General features: G+C 48.1%; 9 protein-coding genes across 10 annotated transcripts; 5 read left to right on the top strand and 4 right to left on the bottom strand.

Moving 5' to 3' along the window:
• Positions 1-202: 202 nt before the first annotated feature.
• ONS95_000653 (uncharacterized protein) lies at positions 203-2831 on the bottom strand (the record flags this gene model as incomplete). The annotated part of the gene is made up of 12 exons (XM_058493818.1): positions 203-414; positions 463-509; positions 660-856; positions 907-1324; positions 1371-1802; positions 1878-1914; positions 2026-2056; positions 2190-2269; positions 2323-2438; positions 2489-2524; positions 2577-2661; positions 2708-2831. 12 exons carry the CDS (start codon positions 2829-2831, stop codon positions 203-205), a joined length of 1815 nt encoding a protein of 604 aa, XP_058364020.1.
• Positions 2832-4582: 1751 nt separating this feature from the next.
• Positions 4583-6455, top strand: ONS95_000652 (uncharacterized protein; the record flags this gene model as incomplete). Its single annotated transcript, XM_058493817.1, has 2 exons — positions 4583-4589; positions 4636-6455. The coding sequence occupies 2 exons, from the start codon at positions 4583-4585 to the stop codon at positions 6453-6455; spliced, it is 1827 nt and encodes a 608-aa protein (XP_058364019.1).
• An 806-nt stretch (positions 6456-7261) lies between these two features.
• On the top strand, positions 7262-7622 carry ONS95_000651 (uncharacterized protein; the record flags this gene model as incomplete). The annotated part of the gene is made up of 2 exons (XM_058493816.1): positions 7262-7542; positions 7602-7622. Coding segments are annotated over 2 exons (302 nt in total), but the record flags the coding sequence as incomplete, so codon positions are not given.
• Positions 7623-11442: 3820 nt separating this feature from the next.
• On the bottom strand, positions 11443-12979 carry ONS95_000650 (uncharacterized protein). Its single transcript, XM_058493815.1, has 4 exons — positions 12883-12979; positions 12493-12636; positions 12011-12309; positions 11443-11920 (listed from the first exon to the last, which is right to left on the bottom strand). Exons 1-4 carry the CDS (start codon positions 12902-12904, stop codon positions 11621-11623), a joined length of 765 nt encoding a protein of 254 aa, XP_058364017.1. The 5' UTR covers positions 12905-12979; the 3' UTR covers positions 11443-11620.
• Positions 12980-13203: 224 nt separating this feature from the next.
• ONS95_000649 (uncharacterized protein) lies at positions 13204-15951 on the top strand (the record flags this gene model as incomplete). Of its 2 annotated transcripts, none has more annotated exons than XM_058493814.1 (2): positions 13204-13459; positions 13519-15951. In XM_058493814.1, the coding sequence occupies exon 2, from the start codon at positions 14197-14199 to the stop codon at positions 15949-15951; it is 1755 nt and encodes a 584-aa protein (XP_058364016.1). In that variant the 5' UTR covers positions 13204-13459; positions 13519-14196. The 2 variants fall into 2 exon arrangements, with proteins under 2 accessions (XP_058364016.1, XP_058364015.1); XM_058493813.1 differs by having other exon boundaries at positions 13204-14047; positions 14136-15951.
• ONS95_000648 (uncharacterized protein) lies at positions 15941-17792 on the bottom strand. The gene is made up of 3 exons (XM_058493812.1): positions 17685-17792; positions 17470-17618; positions 15941-17252 (listed from the first exon to the last, which is right to left on the bottom strand). The coding sequence occupies exons 1-3, from the start codon at positions 17724-17726 to the stop codon at positions 16124-16126; spliced, it is 1320 nt and encodes a 439-aa protein (XP_058364014.1). The 5' UTR covers positions 17727-17792; the 3' UTR covers positions 15941-16123.
• A 518-nt stretch (positions 17793-18310) lies between these two features.
• Positions 18311-19349, top strand: ONS95_000647 (uncharacterized protein; the record flags this gene model as incomplete). The annotated part of the gene is made up of 2 exons (XM_058493811.1): positions 18311-18846; positions 18902-19349. The coding sequence occupies 2 exons, from the start codon at positions 18311-18313 to the stop codon at positions 19347-19349; spliced, it is 984 nt and encodes a 327-aa protein (XP_058364013.1).
• A 595-nt stretch (positions 19350-19944) lies between these two features.
• Positions 19945-20704, bottom strand: ONS95_000646 (uncharacterized protein; the record flags this gene model as incomplete). Its single annotated transcript, XM_058493810.1, has 3 exons — positions 19945-19983; positions 20036-20547; positions 20608-20704. The coding sequence occupies 3 exons, from the start codon at positions 20702-20704 to the stop codon at positions 19945-19947; spliced, it is 648 nt and encodes a 215-aa protein (XP_058364012.1).
• Positions 20705-22720: 2016 nt separating this feature from the next.
• Positions 22721-24546, top strand: ONS95_000645 (uncharacterized protein; the record flags this gene model as incomplete). Its single annotated transcript, XM_058493809.1, has 3 exons — positions 22721-24310; positions 24374-24386; positions 24461-24546. 3 exons carry the CDS (start codon positions 22721-22723, stop codon positions 24544-24546), a joined length of 1689 nt encoding a protein of 562 aa, XP_058364011.1.
• Positions 24547-25270: the final 724 nt, after the last annotated feature.

Raw genomic sequence — 25270 nt, 5'->3', positions numbered from 1 at the left:
TCGTTTCATCTCCAGATGCTTGAGAGAAGTCGTAATCTTCGCTTATCTTCTAGGCCCCAAACAACAATTGTAGGTACCTTAGAAGTTGACTTCACGAAACACAGCGCCCTTTTACCAATTAATTATTTGTCGGATGAGTGTCAAAAGCTCCATTGTTCGGCTACGAATCTAGCTACTTCAGACTTGCGTCCGCTCTCTGTTTCTAGAATTGGTCTGTCATCGCTCCGTAAGAAGCAGAACCAACAAGCTTTGCATACTTTGCCAGAGCTCCACGGTTCACAGGGGTTCTAGGGGGTTTCCAAGCCTTCAAACGAATCGCGATTTCTTCATCACTCACGTCCATACTCAAAGTGTTTGTTTCGGCAGAGATAGTCACGACATCTCCGTCTTGAACCAGAGCGATTGGACCGCCGACTAGTGAAGATTAGTTCAGAAAACTGTATGAGCCTTTAAGAAACTTACCAGCAGCTTCAGGTACGACATGGCCAACGATAAAGCCGTGACTTGCCCTATGAAAGTTTAGCTTCGTCTGTTTACGTGACAAACAATTGGTGGTTCTGAGATGGATTGTGAGGAGGGATGTTATCTGAAGAGGAACCATGGCCACGAGCTTTGTGAAGCAGCCTGAAAGAGGCAGAGATGCGTGTGGAAGCACTCACCCGGAGTATCTGCCATCAGTCACCAGCGCAATGTTGTCGAGTCCAGCACCCATGATCGCCGCAGATGCCTTGAGCTGCTCCGGCATTCCAGGACCACCTTTCGGGCCTTCATAACGGACAATGAGTACTAGATTCTCACCATGTGGAATCTGTCCTTTGTTGAGCGCAGTGTTGAGCTCGTGCTCCTTGTTAAAGACCTAAGAAAACTTTAGTAACCATAAAAACTCAAAGACCAGTTCCGACACACCTTGGCCTTGCCAGTAAACGATAGTCCTTCCTTTCCGGTAATCTTAGCGACCGCTCCTCCTGGAGCAAGATTTCCTCGAAGAATCTGCAAATGCCCTGTGGCTTTGATGGGGTTGGACAATGGACGAATTATGACTTGATCTTGTGGCAATGAGGGGAAAGGTTCAATGTTCTCTCGCAAAGTCTTTCCGGTAACGGTAGGGATATCACCATTCATGAGCCCAGCTGCTACAAGCAGCTTCAAAACTGCCGGGGTGCCTCCAATATTGTATAGATCCTCCATGAAATATTTGCCACTTGGGGCAAGATCTGCGATAAATGGAATTCGATCGCTCACTCGCTGAACATCATCAAGGGAGAGCGGAACTTCAGCAGTCCCAGCCATAGCTAGAAAATGCAAAACGCCATTTGTCGAACCTCTGACCAAAGTTTAGCCACTACCATCCATAGTAGATTTTCACTCACCCAAGTGCCATTGTTATCACAAGAGCATTCTCAAAAGACTCTTTGGTCATCAAGTCTCTGGCTCGGATGTTCTTTTCCATACAGATCTTGATAGTCTCAGCCGCTTTTACGCATTCTCGCATCTTCGCTGGGGACTCGGCAGGATTAGAAGAAGATCCTGGGAGGCAGAGACCCATAGCCTCGATTGCTGTAGACATGGTGTTGGCAGTATACATTCCACCACAAGCACCAGAACCTGGACAACTGTGCTCCTCGAGATCTTGCATCACATCGCTAGGAGTTCGCCCAGGCTCTCCAGCACCCTCTGCGGCCTGGAGTCTCCCATACGCAAATGCACCCGAAGCTTCGTAACAAGTGCTGATGTTGACGTCCTTGTTAAGGAGCTTTGAAAATCCCTTCTTGATAGTTCCACCGTATATCATTATGAAAGGTCTAAATTAAAGTTAGGGGAGGGTCAGGTTGTCTTGACGTCGTTTTCCTGGTGAGTAACGGTCACTATTTACATACCTGTTGAATCTTGCAGCGGCCATGATAACACCGGGCACTGGGATCCCTTAGTCTAAAGTTCACCGTAACTCTTCCATTGCGACGATGTGCAAAAGAAGTGTTGGATTTAAGTAGGGAAATGAAAAGGTTCAAGAAAATTGGTACTCACTGTTCTTATCGCAGCCTGGAATGGAAATATTCTATCATAAGCGGATAGTCAGTATTTTTCCTTGCGAAGCTAGCGTGAGCACAAGAAAGGACATGAAATATATGGAAGAATACTCCCACGTTTGACTTAACTGGTCAACAACCTCTTATAGATAGTATACTTACAGCATCATGGTGCTGGGCACACGTGACTGTTTCTATGCTGTCGGCGATGATCTCTCGGCTCTGAAGGGAGAATCTCATGCCTTGCCAATTTGTCAATATCACATCAAAGGTTTTGTTTGACCGATTATCCTACCATCCGATCCCATGGTAATCGCATCACTGACTCCAATCGTGTTGAACTGCCAGCCGAGCATGCCCTGCTTCTGGACAGCGTCCTTGACAATCTTCCCGAGGTCGTGTAGATGAGTACTGTAGTACAGATTAGAACTACACTACACTCTTATCTACTCTTTACTTACTTGCAAGGATTTCCTTCCCACCAGACAGTCGCGATGCTTGGCCGATTAACAACCAACCATCTATCATCTTTGATGTTTCCAAACTCACCCAACTTGAGGTGCTGTCTTCATCATGTCTCGATTTGGAACACCGGCTGCATAAAGCATCGCTTGAGCTCCAGGGAAATCATGTTCTAGAAAGCTCAGTACAAAAATGAAAAGCTGGGAAGAAGCTTCCACCTCTGGTTATTTCATATGACCACCGATTCAGAGCCTGCTTTCCATCGATGATTGTACCAGGTTCCAAAGACGGGAAATTGATGTATCGTGGCTTCTCAGGTACATGTACATTGTTTTCGGCCATGATGAAGCGTTCTTTTGTGGTAGTTAGGGAACAAATCCGGGGTATGGGGAGGGGGTGAGGGGAGGAACTCAGAATTCGAACGACCCTTCAACAAAAAGAAGAGTTTTTTATTGTCAAGAGGATAGATTGAAGATTTATAGGAGAAGAGAATATTGAAAGTTTAAGTAGAACGGACAACTGAAACTTGCGGTGACATGCTTGAGCGGTACCAAATCCAAAGCTTCGAAGTGGTGGAATGCCCCACTAAAGGATCGTTCCCGATAATTGAGGGGTCTCGGGGAACCAGCGCCAGCAGTGCCTCGTCAAGTTCTCATCAGTTGCCAATGGGGCAGTCGAAAATCATGATAATGGCTCCGCCATCGGCGATATCAAAACATAGGAAAACTATGCCAATGGAATGTCATGTGCATCCGGGGCAGCGATATCTTCATGCAAGGAAACACAGATAGAGAATCGAAAAGGATATCTGCAGGAACAGGGATCTCGAGGTAACTCAACCTCGGTCCTTTCGGGGGAATTGATGAGATTCGTTCGATTGATCCAGAGCCTTTGAATCTTTTTGCTGCACTTTGCAAACAGCTCCTTATGCCACTTGAGGCACCCAAAGCCATCCAGAACTTGTGAATCTCTCCCATCGTTATCACAAATAGGAGTGGCTCTATTGGCTGATTACAAGGCCCACCGCTCCAGTCCAAAGCCTCCTCTTTCTGTCGGTAAGTTACTTGAAGGTGCTTTTCAAGAGCGAAGCGGAGCGGAGTACTACTGTCTCTGGTCACAAACGTACTCTTTTAAGGACACGCCGAGAATCCGATACTCTTGTTGACTTTCGCTTGCAGCTCTAATCTGTTTGGATGCGGATGTTAGCGGGGTGGGATTATCAAAGATAGCAGCACTGTTATCGACTGTGCGCTTTTGCCCCAAAATACCTACGCCAGCACGGTTGCATCCGACTGTCAAGCATCCCGCCAACTTGCGCCGAGGTTTGGACGGGAAATGGCAAGTGAGGCTGACTTTTCTTTAGGTGGTTGCAATGGCAGCTCATTTCATTGCGAGCAAGTACGAGGAGGTACCGGCCTGGCATTTCAAGATCGTTGAGCCCTCTACCTTTCTCCCTTGGAAATCAGCCTGTCCATGTTGCTGCCCGAGGACCAGTACCAGTACCTGAATCGCCAATAGCGCAGCCAGAATGACGCACGCTGCTTCCCAGGTTGTTCAAGAGCCGGTCACCACGAACCATCCTTTCCCACGAAGCTTGATATAGACGGCCAGGCATATTCTCCGGCAAGGCCACGTTTGTTTCAATGCTACACAGAAAGTCAAGGTCCAACGAGGTTAAGAAATTAACGGGAGCGTAGGAGCCCTCCGTGGAGCGCACCGTCGCAAGATCCTGTTGTTGACCAAAAGCAAAAACGCGCCTGGGCTTGTTGCTTCTTGGTCTGGCTTAGATATGCCTTCGCTGGCCCAGCTGTCAACATGTCTTTTGTACTTCGTTGAGGTGACAGTGCAGCCCTTGGAGTCGATCGCAAGTGGGCTGCGACTGCAGACAATAGTCTCCAGCTTCCAGAAGCTGTATCCGAAGATATCTCAGGGGGCATTCAGCTTGTGGGAAATGGCTCAGATCCTCACATTGTGCTCTGTATTACCTGGAGTTTGGTGGGCTCGAAGGATCCGGAAGGAAAGCACATCTGCATCGTCGAGCTCTGCTCTATCCTCGCAGAACGAAGATACGACAGGCCCGATTTTAGATGACAATGGCAAGTTTTCATATACTGACCGACCATGGAGACGTTATTGACTATAACAGATGCTAGCTCTACCGATCCAGGGCTTTTGAAGAAGCATTCGGAATTTAAATCATACACGACAAATCGCTATACCTATCCCAAGCTACGAATCTTCTTCCGCCGTCATCCTCAAGCCGATAAGCTTCCAACAGACCCGTCGCCTCTTCCTCTTCTCGTGTTTATACATGGGCTGGGTGGATCGGTCGCTCAATTTCATCCCTTGCTCACAAGTTTGGTCAACCTAGCATCATGCCTTGCTATAGACCTCCCTGGGTGCGGCATTTCTGGATTTCAACCCAAATCCTGGGATGCATACACAACTGAGACTTTGGCCGAATTGCTCGAGATCATAATCGAGGATCATCGAGAGAAGAATAATACTCAAGGAGTTGTCTTAATTGGACATAGCATGGGTTGCTCCCTGGCCGCACTGATAGCAACCAGAGCCTCGAATCATGCCACAAGACTCTCGGATCATGTCGTAGGCTTGGTAGCAATCTGCCCGAAAGCAGAACCGCCCTCGGCGGACCAAGTCACGCTCGTCAGAAAACTCCTCTGGGTTCCTGGTCCAATCTTGAATCTGTGGAGGCAATGGGACCGACGAGGCGGAACTGAAAGTGCAAGTGTTCATAGATTTGTGGGTGCAGATGCGGACGAAGAAACGAAGAAACTACAATACCGATTCAATGAACAAAGTAAAACAGCCGTCTGGAGACGGATGGCGAGTGGCTCTTTGCCCTCATACGAACGTGGAGATGCCAAGGGAGGTCTACCTGGACAAACTGCCTGGGCTGGACTAGAAGTGCCAGTCTTCCTTGTGGCTGGCGAAGCGGATAATGTTACGAAACCCGGTGAAATTGAAAAGATTGCCTCGTTCATGGGAAAATCCCATCCTGTGCAGATCGAGGTTGATAGAGAGAGCAAGCCTGTTGCTGATTCGGCAGCTCCTATCGATACATCGATTGGGCTGAATGAAGTACCACCAAGGCGTATCGACACTCTCCAAGATGATGATTTTGTGACAGTCAATACAGAACCACTCGAAGATGCTCACGAAGACCCATCTACGCCAACGGAAGGACTTTCAATAGTTCCTCCTCAATCCACCAGACCAAAAAAGGTGCTCAAGACTACTATTCTCCCCGCACCTGCATCTCACGCCCTGCTCTACCAGCCAGCGACAGTCAGGATCTTGGCAGGTCTCATATCAGATTTTCTCTGCTCGCAAGTTTCACCGCGTCTCTCTCTAGGCTGGCAACTACAATTCCTCTCCACTTCTGGAAAATGGGACGTGAAGAATTTAGAGAAGTGGCAAAAGGTGGCCCCTGTTTCGGAACCCATCGCTGGTGTTTTCCGCGCAATGAAGACTCTACGAGAAGTTGACGAGACTCATTGCCCCGAAGTATTTGTAAAAGACTGGGGCTCGCAAATCAAGGATATTGTTGATATATCCCACGAAAGTCCCGTCTACGATCCTCGGGGTCTTGAACTGGGCGGTATCCACTATCACAAATTCCCTACTGTCTCCAAAATTCCGCCAAGTGACGAGGAGGTTTCAGAATTTATTGCTGTGATCGACCGTCTGGTTGAGGAACAAAAGATCAGAGCAGAGAAAGAGAGCTGGACAGAGGACTGGTATATCGGAGTACACTGTCATTACGGTTTCAACCGCACCGGTTATTTTATCGTGTGCTACCTTGTTGAAAGACTTGGCTACGACGTCCAAGTGGCCATCGACGAATTTGCTCGCCGGCGACCTAAGGGCATCAAGCATGTTCATTTCAGAGATCGTCTCTTCCTAAAGTTTTGCAAAGGTCTCAAACGAGCTCCAACACTATGAACAAGGTCTGTAAGATAGGGGTTTTGGTAGGGGCGCAACTTGGGTATAGACTTGGAGGATTTTTCTACTTCTTCGCCAGCCCAATGCTTTGGCTTAGATAGATTACTTGGGTACTTATGTGGGAGTTCACTTTCCTGGAGACCGGGTCATGGTCTGTGCCTTTCACTGGAGTTGGATATCGACTGGACAGTCGGCAGGGGTTTCTGAATTGAGAAGAGTTTATATTGTTAGATATCCTATATTATTATGAACTGTGCTCAGCAGAAAATTTCCTTCGTGGATCTTCTAGTGGCATTCTTTATCCATGTCGTATAATCCCTATCAAGCCTGCCTGACGCCTTGCAAAGAACATCCTCGCTGGTAAAAGAACTTTCTCAATCCCAGCTGGTAATAAGATCAAAACTCGATATCTTCTTCTCGCCAACTCATTTGTGTCCTACAACTCCGCCATCGATCCACGCTTGATAAATATAATGTTGCACAAAGTTAAGTTCTTCTTTTTGGATCGATGCGCTAGCTCACTCGCTGGCGCTACCGTAATCCCCAGCGTAATCAGCGTGCATTGTGTGGCACATCTAGCCCTCGACCTAAAATCCCAGAGCAAGCGGCAGCTCAGCGGCACTGACGTTACGTGAAACTCTATTGACGCCCTCACCCCCTTCATTATCTCGCAAACGTTGCCAACATTTCTGATATCTTACGCTGCTGTGACGGGGATGTCTGTCGCTAGATTCCTACACGGGGTGTGAAGTCTGACAATCTTATTTTGGCTCTAATCGCCGTTGTATCCGAGCCTCGGCGTCAACATGGCTGAACGTGATATCTCTCCCAATGCGGCTGAAACCCGGATTCCACAGGTAGAATCACATGGTGGTCAAGATAAGCAGAGCATGGATGGAAATATGAACGGCTTACTGAATGCTCAAGATGCGAAAGCTCCAGAGGTCCGAAGCCCAGCGGGCTCAAAAACAGAGAAAGTCTCATCTGGAGATAAAATTGTTGAGGAGAAGAAGAAGCAGCCGTCGAAAGTCAAGGAACTATGGGGGAAATTGGGATTGGATATGGGAACTGTAATGATGATGTTTAAGTGAGTGTTGGGAGCTGGATTCTCGATATGATACAAAGAATATACTGACATTCATAGAGGGTCAATTCCGCCGACGATTGGTGAGCCTACAAAGGTGACTTCTGCTCGTAATTTGGTTGATTTACTGATCAATGTTCGCTGCTACAGGCATTGCTTTCTACCAAGCTGATTCTGTGGCCAGGATATTCTCAACACTTGGTTATCTTGTTCCTATCATTACGGTACTTTCTGTAGCTATCATGCCGAGAGCCAAGTTCATTCAGACGATGGTTTTGGACACTTTTGCAATCTGTATCGGCTCAGCAGTTGCTCTATTGGGTATTTGGTCTGGTGTAAAAGCAAGAGAGCATACCACGTCTGCTGGTTCGACCGCGTCTTACAGCTCTTCCCAATCTGCGTCAGTATTCCCCAAACCTTGCATCTGAGGTCTTTTGGACTTACTTGTCGCAGAGTTTGTGCGATCTGGCTATTCTCTAATATCTGCTTTGTCAACGTCTTGCGAGCCAAGATGCCAGTCCTTCAGTTCCCAGTCATCATGTACAGTATCTTTACCAATGTTGCATTCACTTTCGGGGCTCTATTCCCCACCATCGATGCTGGAGAAGCCCTAATTGTCGAGCTTTTGGAAGGCTTTCTTACGGCCTTTGCAATTGCACTCGGGGTCAATCTCTTCATTATTCCTGTGAGCTCGAGAACGGTTGTGTTCAGTCAGTACTTAAACAATCCCACGACACTTTATCGGAGACTAATTGAGAACAGAGGAGCAAAGCGGGTACATACAACTCGTCAGAGGTATTCTGAAAGCACAAACAGCCTACTTGCAAAGCCTGGAAACTAGCGACATGTTCTCAACACCACAAGCAGCCACGGAAGAAAATGAAAATCAAAATGGTAGCAAGAAGAAGAAAACAAAAGAGAAGTCGCACCCAGCACAGAATACCCAAGCCAAAGCACTAAAGGCCAGCCTGGCAGCATTGACTGGGCTTCATGGCAAGCTTTACGGTGATATGCCGTTTGCTAAGCGAGAGTTCGCTTGGGGGAAGCTCGATGGGAAGGATGTTGACAAGATTTTTATTTTATTTCGTGGCATACTCATTCCAATGATTGGCATGAGCACGATTACTGATATTTTCGAGAGAATTGCTGAACGACGGGGATGGGTGGATGTTCCTGGTTCGAAGTTCAATGATATTGAAGCGTGGGAGAAATGCCACGAGAGGGATAAGGAGGAAGAGAAGAAGACTTGGAATGAGATTATGAAGACTCTACATGAGCCTTTTGCTGTGGTAAGTATTGATTTGATGCTATTTAGGGCTGGGAGCTCATTCAACATTTGTCGAAATCTTACTTACTGGCTATAGGTCACAGCAGCTATGGACGAAGGCCTCCAGCATGCTGCTCTGTCGCTCGAACTCGTCTCGAAACCCAAAGCCAAGAAAGGTGCAGATGTCGAAGCGAAAGGGGGCGATCCCATCCCTGGAGATCCTAAATTCGGAGAGTATCTAGATAAGAAGATGCTAGACTTCTACAGCGGCCGAGGCGCGACTCTGAAGGCCTGGGCTAGACAGAAAGGTCTCAATGAAGCTCAATTCGACTCTGTCAGCTCACCCAGCGCAAATGAGACATGGACCGAGGACGAGTCCAAGCATAGACGGGACCAGCAACAACTCTATCTCATTCTCTACCTTGAGCATCTACTCTATTCAACTGGTTTGGCAATCTCGGATCTGATCAAGTTCGCAGACCGGAAGGTTGCGGATGGCACTATGGCGAAGAAGCGGCTGATTAGTCCTGGCCAAAAGAGACTGAAGAAGTGGATTATGGGGATTGGGAAGGAAGATGTGTCGCTCGATACCCATACTCCGGACTCTCTAGAGGCTGGCAACAACATGATATACATGGGCTCGGGATTCAATCCGAAGAAAGACCCGAGCATCTCCCTCCCCAGAATGCTTGGCAGAAGTTTGGGAATGGAATACGCACCATCTCCCATTTTCTGGGCTCCACAGAATCCTCATTTGGATTCAGAGTTGCGTGAGTGTTCGCTGAAGTCCTATATTCCAGAAAGCTTTACTGACTTTGCTACCTTAAGTTGTGCGACATTGACCGTGTTAGTCTCCATTTTCCCAGCATCCTTCACATTGGCAAATACTAATTTGGTTCCAGAGGCATTATTGCATTCTTGAAAGAGACACAGAGATTCTTCATTGAGCAACGACTTGTATGGGCCATGATCATCATTGTAAGTAGATTCTCCCGAAGATGTTTAAATTTATTCCTCACTTACAGGTTACAGGCCATTGGAATGACCATGACAAGCGGACAATCCATATTCGGTTTCCTAGCTCGCGTTGGTGGCACTCTTCTCGCCATGATATTCTCCCTGATCATGTGGTACATTGTCGATGAGAAGACTCCCGGAATCATAGTCTTCCTCTGGCTATTCATCTTCCTCGAGATGTACTTCTTCATCAAGTTTCCTCGCTTCATATCCGTTTTCTTGGTTTGTATTGTTACTCAGGTCTTGATTGTTGGATATGAACTGCAAGTTAGGAAGATAGGGATTGCCGCTGGTATGTTTCCCGTTAGCTATAATTTGCAAGGGGTAGTGAAGTAGGCTGACTATTGAACAGCTTCTGCATCTGGACAACCATACTACCCGTGAGTTCTACTTGCCTTATCTCTGCCAGATTACTAACAGATATAGCATCTACGAGCTCGCCCCTTACCGTCTAGCCTGCGTTGCAGGCGGCTCACTCGTAGCCTTCATCTGGACCATCTTCCCCTACCCACTCTCCGACCGCAGCTGGCTCCGCAAAGACCTAGGCTCAACCCTCTATCTTCTCGCAAACTACTATAGCGTGGTACACTCAACCATTGGGGCACGAATGCATAATACCGAGGGCGACATGTCTTTGAAGTCCTCGCCTGGGAAGAGACTTGAGAAAGCACGGCATAAGATTTTCGGGAAGCTGATGATGTTGATTCCGTCGTTGAAACAACATGCCGATTGGCAGAAATGGGAACTTTCAATCGGAGGAAAATTTCCACGCGTATGCCTCGCTTCAGTCGATCTTCTTCAAAGCCACTTTCCGCACTTCACTTGTTATCACGTCAATTCAGTTCTGGCTCGTAGCAAGCTGACAATCTCTCGCCTCATAGAAAACATACGACAACATCACCCTCCGCTGCACAAACATCATGAACTACCTCTCCCTCATGTCCTACGCCACGCAATCCTGGACCGCCTCCGACGGCACCCTCTACCCCAATACCCGGGCCGAGACTCGCCGCCAATGGCTCTCTGACCTCACCGTCCTCGTTGACAGCATCGGACCCACCTCACACTCCATCACCTCCATTCTGTCCCTGCTCTCCGCCTCTGTGTCTCAAGGTTCCGCCCTGCCGCCGTACATTCCGCTCCCCGAACCGTACAATCTGAGCAGAAGGCTAGAGAAGTTGGATAGGGGAATCCTGGATGTGAGACATGTGGAGGAGCCTGGTTACTCGGCGTATGCGGTATTGCAGGTATGTAGTAGTCTGGTGACGGATGATTTGAGGAGGTTGGTGGAGGATGTTAAGGATTTGGTGGGGGAGACGGACTTTTCGTTTACGCTGGGTGGGAGTGAGAGTACTCTGGAAAGCAATGCGAGTGGGACTGAGGGTGGGAAGGGGAAGAGGGAGTAGATTGGATCGAGATCGCTTGGGTGGTGTTTGTTAATAATGTGAGGAAGAAGCTGATATACAGCAAACGGGGCGTTCTCGGTCAAAGGGTAGAGGGTAAATACTCGGACTTGGAAAGGATGTGTGAGTTCCTGGCTCGATTTGTCAATCGACTGACGGTACATGTAATATTTGCAGTACATATTCACTTCACATGCTAGAGTTGTTTACATTAATCTAGTCGTGTATTATGAATCATTTGTAGAGCCAATTCGCTGATTGTAGCAATGCGGAAGATATATGAATCTCAGAACTCCTACATCTTACATCCCACGAAACCCTATTGACAATTTTGGTCCTCTAGCATTCAAATTTTATGTACTAATTACAAAGATCCGATAAACAGGTCATCCCTCTACAAAAGACACGCTAAGAAAGTAGCCGATCCAATTACTCCTACCCAAATGAGCGATCCAAGGCCCGAGTATGAGGAACCCAACAGCGCATTCGCATTCGCAGCCGAGCTGGAAGTCGCAGCAGATGTTCCAGAAGTTGAGGAAGGCTCTGTAGACGTGGTGTTATCGGTTGTTGTACTTGTAGTCAATAGGGCTGCAAGGACAGGATCGCTGGTATAAGAACCGGTCACGCCTGACGAGTTGCTGCACGTGGATGGAACCCCAGTAGCTGCGCCTGCTACAAAGGAGACTGCTGCACACTGTAGGGATACAGATGTCAGCAACTAGACTCAGACAGGTGACACAATAGACTGGCCACGGAAGGGATATCTGCATGGACACTAGCATACCTGGTATAAGACACCATCTGGGCCATTCGCCGCAACGCCAATCGTTCCATTCTGGCCAACAAACGATTCGGGAACTGTAATATCCTTTCTACAGAAGCTGCCGAGACTGCTCTGCTGAATCACTGGTGAGAGCGCAGTCCAGTTTCCAGAGTCTGCTGTTCCGACTGTGGCGCGGAATAGCCATTTCGTGTCGGGGTGGGTGCTGCGGAGAGCAATAGTGTCGCCGGCGACGTGGAACTCGGTGATGTTGTCTGTGGAGAAGTCGACTGTGAAGCTGCCGCAAGGGGCTGTCGATTCCGCTGGATTCAATTTGTTAGCTTTGTTTGAGATTTGTTCTTTTCCTGATGAATCTCATGTTTATATTTGGCTTGCCCTTGTTTCTTTGTTGCCTGGTGAAAAAGGTATGTAGCCACATGGGAAATCCGGAATATGGAAGACCGCACTGTCTATGCAATTATTGGGTAAAGAAAGTAAACACTTACAGTCATCGTCGAATCCAATGGTTTCTGGGTAGTTGAGGAGGAAATGCGCAGAGGTCTGGCTCACGAGGAGAGCGGCTACAAGGCCAGCGCTGAGAATGGAGAAGGAAGGCATTGCTGCGGAGGATTGTGAGAGTCCGAGTGGTTCTAAATGAGAAAGTGAGGCGTTGATTCAAATCAAGAGCGAGGTAGGTGGATGCAACTATTCGATGCTGGGGAAAGAGGACTTGGGTGTTAGGTTAAACGTGAGAAATAAAACGAGAAAGAAGTAGCTGGTAGCTAAATAAACAATCGCACTTTCACTTTCCCGAGCTAACAAGGTACCCCTCCAGAAGTGATACTTCTCAGGTCCGTCCTAACCCAAGCTAGCGGTGCAGTGCTATCCTACTGTACCTTTTAACATAGACATGGACATGGCGCGAAGACCTCCCAGAACAAGCTTTCAATGCTGCGATGCGGGTGAGGAGATGAGGGCGGTGAAAAGCATCGCCGTCCATGAAGTCGGTTCGAGTCGAAGTGAGAGAGTTCGAGGTCTCGCTTAGTCGAACGCGAGACTGCTGATTGGCTGAGCAGTTTTGAGCACATTGTGGCTGCCGGGCTAGGGGGTAAGGGAGGAGGATGTGAGGGGCCAGGGAGGGGTCTTGGGGTCGGGGTCAGGGTCAGGGTCAGGGTCAGGGTCCACCCCACCGCTTGTCCATCGATTGTGATTGTGATTGCCATTACCACTGCCATTGCCATTGCCCGCGTTCTATCTGTCTGTCTGTCTGTCTGTCAGTTTGGTAAGGGGAGGAGGACCTGACCATACCTCCGTACAGTACATGTAAATACATGTTTCCTTTGTGTCTCTCACCCCAGTTAAGTTAAGTTAAGTTACCTAGGTACGGATCTGTCCATCCAGTCCTTGCCCTTGCCCTTGCCCTTGCCCTTGCCCTTCTCTGTTGGCGCCGCCATGTTGGACGGACAGCATGAGGTGAGTTAGTTTCATTGGATTGATATCTTGCGCTTTCTCCCTCACTAAGTATCGTTTAGCCCGGGCATCCATGATCCACGCTTTTTCTTGCGGATGGATGATCTCGTTGTCTCGATGTCTCTTTCTCCTTCTCCATCTGCGTCCTGATCCAACTTCAAAGCCATACCTAAAACCAGCAGGGCTAGTCTAACCCAGCAGCACGCGGCAGCCCGGATCCCAAAGAGCGCCTACAGCCGCTCTTCTCTCTTTCTGACATCTTCCGCTTTTCTCATGAATATGCTCCCGTTGCTCTCACTTGCAAAACTCGATTCTCTTGTACTTCGAATTTGAGCAGACGTGATTTTGGAGAACATGCGCTGTGGAGGTTGCTGGTCAACTCAACTTTCTGTAACTTTCCAAAATGGCTGAAGGTACTCCCGCCGCCATGAATTATCTTCAGAGGAGGATGGACCATATGAGCATGTCCTCAAGTCCCATGTTCAGAACCTTTGATTCAAAACTTGCCCGCACATATTGGTATATCATTGCCGGTATCCTGGGCTTCATCCTATTGTTGAGAGCGGTGGATTACTACCAGACTTGGAGCAGGTCAGTCAACTCGTTATCTCTACATCAGAGCGCAAAGTGAGAAGGGAACGGTGCTGTCGAGCCAGATCTAATCAAAACATTCGCACAGATTAAGAATATGTCGAACGAGGAAATCGACAAAATACCCAACGAAGGTCAACAACCTTCCAATGCAAGCTTACGCAACAGCAACAGCCATTTTACGCGAGTCGAGCTATCCCCAACTACACATCAGCAACAAGTGGTTTTCATGGCTGAGCCCACCTCCTCTTGGACGGGTGCTTGTCTTATGTTTCTACTGGGCCGTCGTGGCGTACATGATGACCTACAAAGCGATATTCAACGACGCGAACTACTACGAAAGGATAGGGTTCAGGAATGGGTGGATTGCCGTGACGCAGGTTCCTTTAGTCTACCTCCTAGCAACAAAATCGAGCGTCATCGGTCACATCATTGGCAGCTCACATGAACGCTTGAACTGGCTCCACCGATGGGTTTCGAGGACTCTTCTACTCACCGTCACGATTCATGGCGGCTTCTTTGTGCGTCAATATGTTAGAGCCGATTTCTTGGCTTTGGAGTTGGAGCTGATGCCTATGGTGAAATACGGGATTGGGGCCTGGTTTGTCCTTGTTTGGACGTTCCTGTCCTCGCTCTCTCCGTTACGTCGATTGGCGTATGAATTCTTCGTACTGCAACATATCGCTGCAGCAGGAGTATTCCTCTGGCTTCTTCATGTCCACGTTCCAGCATACGCTCAATACAATGTATGGCTCGCCGTTGCCGCCATATCTTCCGATTGGATATTGCGAGGAATCTTGATGATCTGGAAGAACCTCCGATATCAATTTAGAAAGGCGAGTGACAGAACTCGACGTATTGGACATGAGATTGAGGTTGAAGCGATCTCTAACGACCTGACCGTCGTCACCATTAAGGACGTCCACATGACCTGGATGCCAGGTCAGCATCTATATCTCTGGTTACCGTACCTTGGACCACTTGAATCCCACCCATTCACAATTGCCAGTCCGTACACGACGAAGGCAGAATGTCATTGCAATGACGTTCAACTTGCGATCCGAGCACACTCCGGATTCTCCAAACGAATACATAGTTATGCGAAGAAGACCCAAGGAGCCTCGAACAGTTCCTTGACAGGATTCATTGCTGGTCCATACGGAGCACCGCCCAGATGGGAAGCTTTTGAGACTTTGATCTTGATCTCCGCATCAACAGGAGCTTCCTTCACGCTACCGATTCTCGAAAGCCTTCTCGCCTCTCCATCTACCATTTGCACGCAACGAATATTCTTCCTGCTGGTCGTCAGGGAGCGAACTCATTGCCAGTATTATGAGAATCGTCTGTCCAAAGCACTAGCTCAGGCAGAAGCCCGAGGAATCCACTTAGATGTCGAAATCGCCATCACAGGTAGAGCTTCATCTCTGGCTGAAAGCAAGAGTGACAAGCTTGAACCCGCTGACGAGACTCAAGTGAACGAGCAGCGACAGACAACGAGCGAGGACATTGAAGCGGTCAACGAAAAAAAGGATGAGCCGTACATTTTAGTCAAGAGCGACTCCACATCGGCGTCGAGTTTGTCAAAACCGTCATCATCACAGGCTGGAGAAGCTGAGAAAATCTGTTGCGGTTGCAGTGACGACGCTGGACCATGCTGCTGCGCTGGACCAAGTGCACCACCCATCAAACAGATCGTCTACTCATACGCCCGGCCAAGCATTGCGGATTTCATCCGAGGACCTGTGGAAATAACTGGAGGAGAGACCTCAGTTGCTGTTTGTGGTGGGAAGTCGCTTGTAGCTTCTGTGAGAAATTCTGTCGCCAAGTTGTCCGACGAGAGAGCTGTACATAAAGGCACTGGAGCGCAGGGGATACATCTCCATGTGGAGGAATATTGTTTCTAATGTAATATAATTCCATGATGATGACACGCGCCAGCGTAATCGTAATATTAAACCATAGATGGTGTGATATAGTGCTGCAGGCTAGATAAAATCCATTGTGTATTGCAGTGTATGTGCTGGGTATTCACAAATCATGACCCAAACGCCGTCAACCCAAACCTCCCTATCTAGTCTATAACTCTTGATGCTGTGGCTCGATCCCGGACATATCAGCATCTCCAGTGCTGGATTCGTACCAGTCGTTCGTCGACCAGTCTATTATGAGCTTCTTGGCGTCTTCGGAGAGTGCATAGTAGCCTGGGTTGTCTTTGGGGAAGAACATGCCTGTGGGGTGTAAGGATAGCGATTTCGCAGACATTAGAGCGAAGGGCAATATACAGGCTTTGTAAAGATGGAGTTTTAACGAGAAGGAAAACTCACTCATGTGCGCCCCTGTCTCATCACCCGCAGCATCATTGATCGCCTCAGACCAATACTCCCTCCCACCAGTACTCTTGTCCTTCCCACTCGGCAAGTTACAAAACGTTCTCTGATTCCCTACCACACTCCCCACAAACTTCACCCCATCACTCTTACTCAACGCCTTCTTCCCCAACCTCGTATAAAGATTCGCCCATCCCACGCCGAGTTCTCGATTCAACGTCACCAGTCCCGAAACCCGCTTCCGCAACTCCTCGCCTTTCATCAGACATCCCACAAACTCAAGATGTGAGCCTACCCAAGACCAGCCTGCTGTGATCTGCTCGCGCTTCATGTATGCTGCTGCTGCACCACCCGCAACTGCTGCGCCTGCGCCGGCGAGGGCAGCGAGTTTACCCCATTTCTGCCAGGCCGGGACAGATGCTGTAGAAGAAGATTCGGGCGCGGGGAGAGCAGCTACGGGGTCTTTCTTGACTTTCCCGTCTTTGTCGACTTCGCTTGCGGCTTTACCTCCCCATATTGCTCCTGTCAGCCCGGAGAGCTGCGTTATCGCTGAGGAGGCGGTGTTGTAATGGCCTTCTGCGCCATGGGCTACTACTCCTGGAGATATGCCTAGGTAAGGTGTGTCGAAGGCGAGGACTCCAGAGATGTAGGGGAACATAAGAGAGTTGATCGGTGGGTTTGGGTTTGGGGTTGTGGGGTTTTGGGAGGAGGAGGATGGTCGGGACGCGATTGTAAGATCGGATGTTATGGCGAGCAGGGTGTCTGCTGCGACGATGCCGCCCATAGAATGCCCTATGAGGATCGTGTGGACAGAGGGGTCGATGGTAGGGGAAGGTGTTGAGGAGGAGACTTCGATGTCTATTACTTTCTCGAGAAGCCTGGGACGTGCTGTTAGCACCATTTGCAGAGATGTAAAGAAAGCAGATAACTCAAAAATCCATCAAAATATGGCATGTATCTCCATTGTCCTCTATTTTCAACGTCTCGCGGCCAACAGTGACACCCAAGTCAAATTCCTCAGTTCGGTTTCAAGTCACGGTTTTCAACCATGTAGCCCATATCTCTTCTTCAGATAAGTAAAGCCGCATCACCTACCAGTCTCTAAATCTGCTCACACATTCTGCCAGATCACCCCTGGTCTCGAACTTCGGGTATACGATGGCGCGGACATCGACTTTCGGGAGCGCATGGCTGACCAGAGCTCGAAGATGCTCTGGGAATCCTCCGAAGGTATCATCGCCACCCTGTGTTCCGAGTCAATGTTGTACTTGGGAGACTATGCGTTACACATCATAATCAGAAGGAATTACCTTGAAGCCATGAATAAAGCACAGCAAAAGAGTCTTCTTCATCGTGGAAATATCATGGTTGATGATGTCGTACAGTATGGAGCTGTCCTCAATGGGACGGGAGCCAAGTGCAGGCCAGGGGATGTGGGGTCAGGCTGAGGCTGAGGTGGGTCGGGCCAGGATTTTATTGGCCTCCAGGGGAGCAGGGCACTCTCACACTCCACTTTCGGTGGCTCTAGAGTCTAGCGCATGCTGTCAGGCGGCGCACCCTCCCCTTCTGGGCATCCATCCAGCGCAACTTCTCCCCCAAGCTTCTCTTCTTGTAACGCTCCGTCCCTGTGGCAGCTTGTACGAAAGTACTGTACGACCTGACCAGTCATGTAGTCGTTCGGCTCAATGTCATCCCTTAGTCATTCGACTCATTCTGAGTCTTCAATGCTTCATTCACTTCACTTCACTGCACTTCGTTTCCTTTGAACAGATATTGCTTTCTTTCATTCACTCAGTCACATCCTCAACCCGTCTCTCTCATCTGGACCTTGAATGTCTTCATCTTCATCCATGCTCTAAACATAGATGCATTAAATCATCCAGTCTTTACAACCCCTTGCGCCATACAAACCTTAAAACAAGCGTCCACCTCAACCATGTCCGTTCGGATCATACAGAAAGAACCGCACCCCACAGGCATAACAGGCCGTACTGTTTTTGGAACTCTCAACTTTCTGACTGGTCGTAGTCGGCCTCTACCAGACAGTCCAAAACCATCCAGTCGTCGAAGATGGGAGTCTTTAGGCTTGCCGGCCAATCACAGATCGAAAAGCAACTACCAGCCACCACCCATAACCCCATCTCTACCAAAACGAGAGCGCGCTATCAGTCCGTCTCCTCACAACAAGAAAGATCTACTTTTCCATGACCAAGATCAGTCGCCGTTACTCAGTCTCCCAAAAGAGGTATTGGATCTGATATGCGAGCATGCTATTGGAAATCGACTCGTCCATATCATGAGAAGGCCGAATGACGGCCTTGGCCATGAGGTCTGCAAGCTGGGGAATGAAAGCAGCCCCACAGCATGCAAGGAACAGCAATGTCGTGGTGTCAAGCTGGCTACTGGGCGATATACAAAGTCAAGTCAGCCTGGAGAAAACTTCGTTGCTCTGCTGCAGACTTGTCGGAAACTGTGAGACGGACCCTCATCTCAACAATTAGAAAATCAACATCTAACTCATGAGCAGCTACGTCGCCGCAACTCGTATACTCTACGAAACTACCATCTTCGATTTTGATAGCTTGGAAAGTCTCATCACGCTCTCCACTTCTACCCTTCCCCACCGCTTCGACAGCATCCAACATCTCTCTTTCGATTTCCGCTTCGCCACTTCTCACCACTTCAAAGAGGGTTCGCCTTCCAGTGACTGGGCACGATGGGAACGTACTTGGAGGGTCATTGGTAGTATGAAAGGTCTGAAGACTTTGCGAGCCAGGATCGAATGGCATAAGGAAGATGCAGGCGTGGTGACAGAAAGAAGATGGTTGGATGAGCTGATTCAGGTTACGGGTTTGCAGGTGTTTGAGTTGGAGCTACCGGGGCTTAGAAAGGCGGAAAAAATCGTTGATGAAGGTTTTAGAAGAGCGCATGGCGAGTGGGAATTTCATGTTAGTAGGAGAGAGGGTATGGCTTGAAAATCAAACAGTATGTGTGCGTTCTTGCGTCTTCATGTTGAATCGATTCCGTCCGCACGAACAATGTATCAATATTTTCCTTTGAGATTTCAAGGAGATATCGAGCGGTGTGAGTTCTGTCAGAGTCAAGACGCCATTCCTCACTTAAAAGCCACTATTTCTTTTTCAAGCTTCTGTTTTATTTGGTGCGTTTCCTTACCGAAGTGTAGATTGGGCAATCGAAACAGGTCAGTATTTTCACGTCAGTGGTTATTTATGTTTCATATCGAAGAAACCCATATTGGTTGGGCATATAATCAGAAGCAGATCTACCCAGAAGAGCCCCACCAAAAACAACGCCATGCTTCCGTATTCACACACCATCTACCATGAACCTTGTCTAATCCCAAGCAAGATCCAAAGAAAAGAACGCCAACCATCCAAGAATGATCAGCTAGTCCAGGATCGAATCTGTAGAAGTATGGGATAACTTGAGCCGAAGTCATTAGAGAAGGAAGAAACATATCGAAGAACATCCAAAGGATTGTCCATCCTAGAGAGGAGATCTGTGGCCGGCAAATACCTCTCAAAACACTACAGCCAGTGAATTCCGCTATCAAGAAGGACGAGGACCAGCAGCAAGAGCAGCAGCTTGCTACCACTCATTAGCTAGAACCCAGCACACCGGAATACGAAGGTGAACCTACCCGAGCAGCACAATTCATTCTCGCATAATCCTCATCCGTCGCGTCTACCACACGACAACCACATATCTCCACCACGTTCTCAGCTGTAACGAGCCCTTTCAGCTCGGCATGAGCCGCCATGTGCGTGAAATGCATGACCGCTCTACCGACTCCATCAAAAGCTGCAAAACACTTCAAGCACTCCAGAGTATAGTACTTCTTACTGCCGAGTGGATACTCGACCAGGCAAGCGCTCGGTTGGACATTCTTCAGGTGGAGCGGGACTGGGCGAGGAGGAGGTCGATCAACCGGCGCAGTTCGGGCGTGGTCGGTGAAGGCGTGTATTGCTGGGAGTTGGTAGCCTCCGATTGATGGTTCAGGGTATGCGCTAGACTTGTGGGTACCGTGTCTAAGTTCTTCGTCGCGAGCGGTAACATCCTCGGGGGAGAATACCTGCTCGTTTGCGTATCGAGCTGGGCCTCTGTGGACATCGTTGGTGAGGCGTACCGTGCCTGGCGGAAGACGAGCCTCGGCTAGTTGGGAAGAGTCATAAGCAGAGGTGAAAGAGGGGCAATCAAAGGTTGAAGATTCACAGGAGGGTGTGGTAGGTGCTGGAGAAGCTGGGGCAGCTGGTACTTGCTGGCCGTTATCCTGGCCGGAGACTGGTGTGTAAGGAGACTGGTAGGACATGCTAAATGAGGAGGGAGTATATCGAGAAGGGTTTGTTGTTGTGTGGTGACGTTCTTTCATCTAAGGGAAGTTTAAATAAAGAAGCTCTCGAAGAAGTCGAAATTACTCGAAGAAGATCTTGGTGGAAGAAAGGAGGACGTCCTGAGTCATTCGAACGAGTTTATATCCTCGAGAAATCTTGTGTACAGTCTATCAAGCGATGTGTGGTCGCAATCGCCTGCCCATCTAGCGCTTTCCATCAGGTGATTAACTCGGTGAATTCGTTTTAATTTTTAATTGTCCATTGATGGGTTGTTGGTAACGAATGTCGTTAGTATTGATTTTGTTAACTTTGAAGAAAAAGGTTTCGCTTAGCGAAAGGGAAACTAGAGTGGGCTTTGGAGTCCTGGCTTGGTGTATATAGACTGGCAAACAAGCGTTGAACATGATACTATGTATTTATTTGATATATGTGTCTCACTGGTGTCTGTTCAGTATATCGGTGTTGCGCTTGTTGGAGTGGCTATGGTGGATGAAAAGTCAATGGATGAGATTAACGATTTCACAAATGACGAGGTGGGGCTAGCAGCCCGGAAACGAGTTTTCTTTTGTATTGGTGGTAAATGTTAATTCAGTGGCAATTTTTCTTTCCTCTAAACTTGAATTCTTTGAGATATTCGTGGCATGACATGGTGTGCTCCTCATGATGGCGTCGGGTCCCAGTTGATCTGATCTGATCTGATCATAATGAAGCAAAAGATAATTGACTGAAATGACTAAGGGATCTTCCACTTGGCCTCCATTACTTTGTTCTGCATTCACCAAATCCAAATCCTTGAAGTATTTTCGGACCCCACCAGCATCCGGCAACAACATGTGCTTTGGGCACATTCTTCGGGCACATTGTAAGAAATGAGAACTTTCATAAGCTTAGCGAGCAGCAGGGTATGGATTGTGGCTTTTAAGAAAATCCGAAATCATTCCTCATTTACACACGACTTTGACAATATAACCTTCCCAGAGCTAATCAGACATCTCGTAACTATAGAGCTGCAATTCAAGCAAATTGGGCAGCGAACCTGTGTTCTCCGGCGGATCTTCTTCCCGCTACAGTTCCTGGGTTCCACGGTCTTTGGAACTGATAATTCAGATTTGATTTTCCAGAGGCTTAAACAGTATAATAGTTGATAGTACCTGCTAACCCTGAATTTTCTCGGGACCAACGCACCTTTGACTCAATGAGAGTGGTCTCGCTGCACATCCATGGGTCTGGTTTGAAGGAGTCTCAAGAGCAAAGAACGCAGCTTCAATTAAATCTAACTTAATTACAAGAGTCTGTCATATTGGCAGAGTTTTACGTTATCTCCAGAAACACGGAGAGCAGAAAGATTTTGTTGCTATATTGTCTGGGGCGGTAGCGTTCCGAAGGGCAGCTGCAACTAGCTTCTGAATTGGCTTCAAATTGCTTCAAAGTGTCTCTCAATTACCTCTTCCTACTTTAATCAGCCAAAGTCTTGCTGGCTATAAAGGACAACAAACAGGAAGAGAAAAGGCATATCAATGGTTCTCAAATGGTCCGTACAGTCCGCTTTCAATTGCAGCACAACAGCTTCTAGAAACAGCATTATGGGAACTGCCTAATCGCCACAGTCTTAAACATAGAAAAAATACTTATATGCCCCCGAGTACGTGTGAAGAGGAGGCATCTGAATGTCCTTGAGGTTTGACGTGGTTGTTGACAGTCGTGTGACGGCTAATCTTCGAAGCGAAAAATGCGCCAACAACATTGGTTAATGAACCGAATCAAAACAAATATCAACAACACTCAACGAGCAATACACCTTCAGGACAGAATACGCTCACTTCAAGGGCAAAGAACTAAATCGCCTTCATCTAATTCGAGAGAACAGTAGTAAACTAGTGGCTGACGCTAGTTTCTCTGCCTGACTCGGCCTCGCAAAGTCAATAAGCGCAACTCCAGCTTCGACTATTTTCTGACACTTCTTTGAGAATCAACATACCAGTACCATTTCGAGGATGGCTTTCCACAACGGCAACTGCGGCTACCTCAGTGATATGGCTAATGGTAGAAGCGATCTTCGCGCAGCCTCGAACGGTTTCTTCTCCGACACCTCTCTCACCTCAAACCAAGACTTCAAATCGGTCCAGCAAACTCCAATTCCTGGTCAGCCGCTCGTTACATTCCCCACACATCAGCCTTCAGACATCAAATACGACTCAGGTAGAAGTCTGATGAGTCCTCAGTTAAATAGGGCTCAACGAGGCCAACCACACGCCCACGGTACATTGCCGTCTTACCACGAGTCCAGCATGAGATCAGTCTCATGTCCTAGCACGTCGACTCCCTACACTCGAGGATACCAACAGACTTTCGCCAATAGCAGAGATATAGAAGGTCAAGAAAGATATGGTGGAGTACCTGAAGGCGTGGGATATGAAGCTTCGAACATGACTATAATGGGAAATCAACACAACGCTGGCGCTGCTGGCTATGGCCGATCAGGAGACACAACTGCCGGCACCATTGGCAATGGCGGAAAAACCATGAGCCACGGTGGAACCAACCTTATCTCTGACTTTGGTTCGACTGTTCTCCATGATAATTTTCCGAACCCTGAGCCTTACAACCTGCAGCCACGTATGTTTTCAGGAGGCAATTTGAACGATAACTACCAACTTAGTTCGAGCCTTTGCGCAGTCGATAGTGGCCGTATATCACTTCAGTGTCTGGTTCCTCGATCATATCGCGGTCGTCTCAACTCCTATGGTGGTCACCGTGATGTTGGCCGTACCAATAGCGTCAGCGCGCCTTCCTGTAAGGGAATCCAATCTGAGGACTATCCAATGAGTTTTGTCAGTGCTCAACAGCCTAAGGCCTACGTGTCTCCATACCCTGAGATCCAACAGACTCATGAAGTGTCTCGTGGTGTCTCACAACGGTACAACACGGACTGCTATTCAACAGGCAGTTACGACCCGAATGTTGACTCGGTCAGCAACTGGAGCCATGATACTGCCCAACAGCCACCAGAAAACTTTCAAAATTCGCCTTTCTCACGTCCTATCATGTACATCAAGCAGGCAAGCGACCGTTTCGCAAACATGTTTTCCAACACCGAAAAAACTGGCTTTGATGGCCTTCCTTCACCTCAAACTCAGTCCGCTACATTTTACAACCCACCAGCATCAACATACCCCACACTGGCCCGAATCCTTACCACTGAAGAACAGGCTCAAGCAGAATTGGATGCGTACGAGTCGAGTGATGATGATCATTCGCCATCGAACGTACCGACATCCCGCACCATTCTACTCGCTGACTTGTCCCGACACCAAATCATCTCAGAATGGCCAAAGAAAAGTGGGAAATACTATGTCTTCCAATGCCCCAAGTGTAATCGTGTGAAGGGCTTCCAAACTGCCGTGAGCGCATGGCAGCATTTCGATAATCACCACCATACTTATACCAGCTCAAAGGAAGATCCTGGTGACAAAGCTGTGGAAGTCTGTGGTTTCCTAGTCACTGATGTTACTACCAAGGCTGCTGCTGATACATTCAACAGTGGCTCATGGAAGAAATTAAAGTACGATAGGAAGGGGCATAGGGTATGGCTCACAATTGACGCAATTCTCCATGTACGACGACAAGCTAACTTTAATAATTTCCAGAAATTTTGGCGTAGTAAGTCTCTCCTTAACAAAACGGCAATATTTTCCCAGCAAGTTGGAGGCACAAGCTAATTTCAATACTTCTAGGTGGTCGTGATAATGAGGGATACGATCTTGATGGATACGATGTGGCGGGATTCGATAGAGCTGGGTTTGACAAGAGCTGGATTTAGCAAGGGCGGACTTGACAGACAAGGGAATCCACGACCATGAGTCCGAGTATTCCACGCAGACTGACGGAGCTTTTAAGACTGAGCCTCTGTAATCTGCATACATATTGGTTTTGTGCAGTGATGGAAACTCAATTATGGCGATTACTCTTTCCGACGAGTACCATATGGTGTAGCCGAAGGTTGGACTTTCGATCCTTCTTCATATTTCTGTATTTTCCAGTCTATGGAAAAAGGAACGATATCAAATCTGGTACGATTTCTTGGAGGGCATTTTTTTTCTACGAAACCCGTGGAAACAGCGTGGAAAGAAGCGTGGAAATAATATTTTTGGCCTTCCTTTTGAACATTTGGCGTAATTGGAGACCGATCCGGCCTCACTCCTTTCCACTATCGTTTTCTACCATAAATCTGCATTCCATGACGAGGGACGATTCTCTGGGCGTGTTCTCTTAGCATCTGGCTTCTGGGCATAATTCTCGATTGATGGGCACGAAAAGCAGTGTTCTGTTTCTGCATTGGATTTCTCTCTTGGCGTTTGGCAAGATACCCTTTACACGGGAAGAATCAGAGCATGATTCATTGCAAAGGTCTTGATACGTAGACTAGATGACAAAAGTACTTCTTGACATGATTCTGAAGATTTTGAGTTGGTAAAGATGTTGTGTAAAGGACGATAGTGGGGAATGTGGAATTTAGGTGGAATCAGCATGGTTGGGGGTGTGAT

The sequence above is a fragment of the Cadophora gregata genome (assembly GCF_030347475.1).
Source record: "Cadophora gregata isolate MNR1 chromosome Unknown scaffold_1, whole genome shotgun sequence".
Lineage (NCBI taxonomy): Eukaryota > Fungi > Ascomycota > Leotiomycetes > Helotiales > Ploettnerulaceae > Cadophora > Cadophora gregata.
Note: the sequence above shows the minus strand (reverse complement) of the source record. Positions and strands in the feature narration are given on the sequence as shown.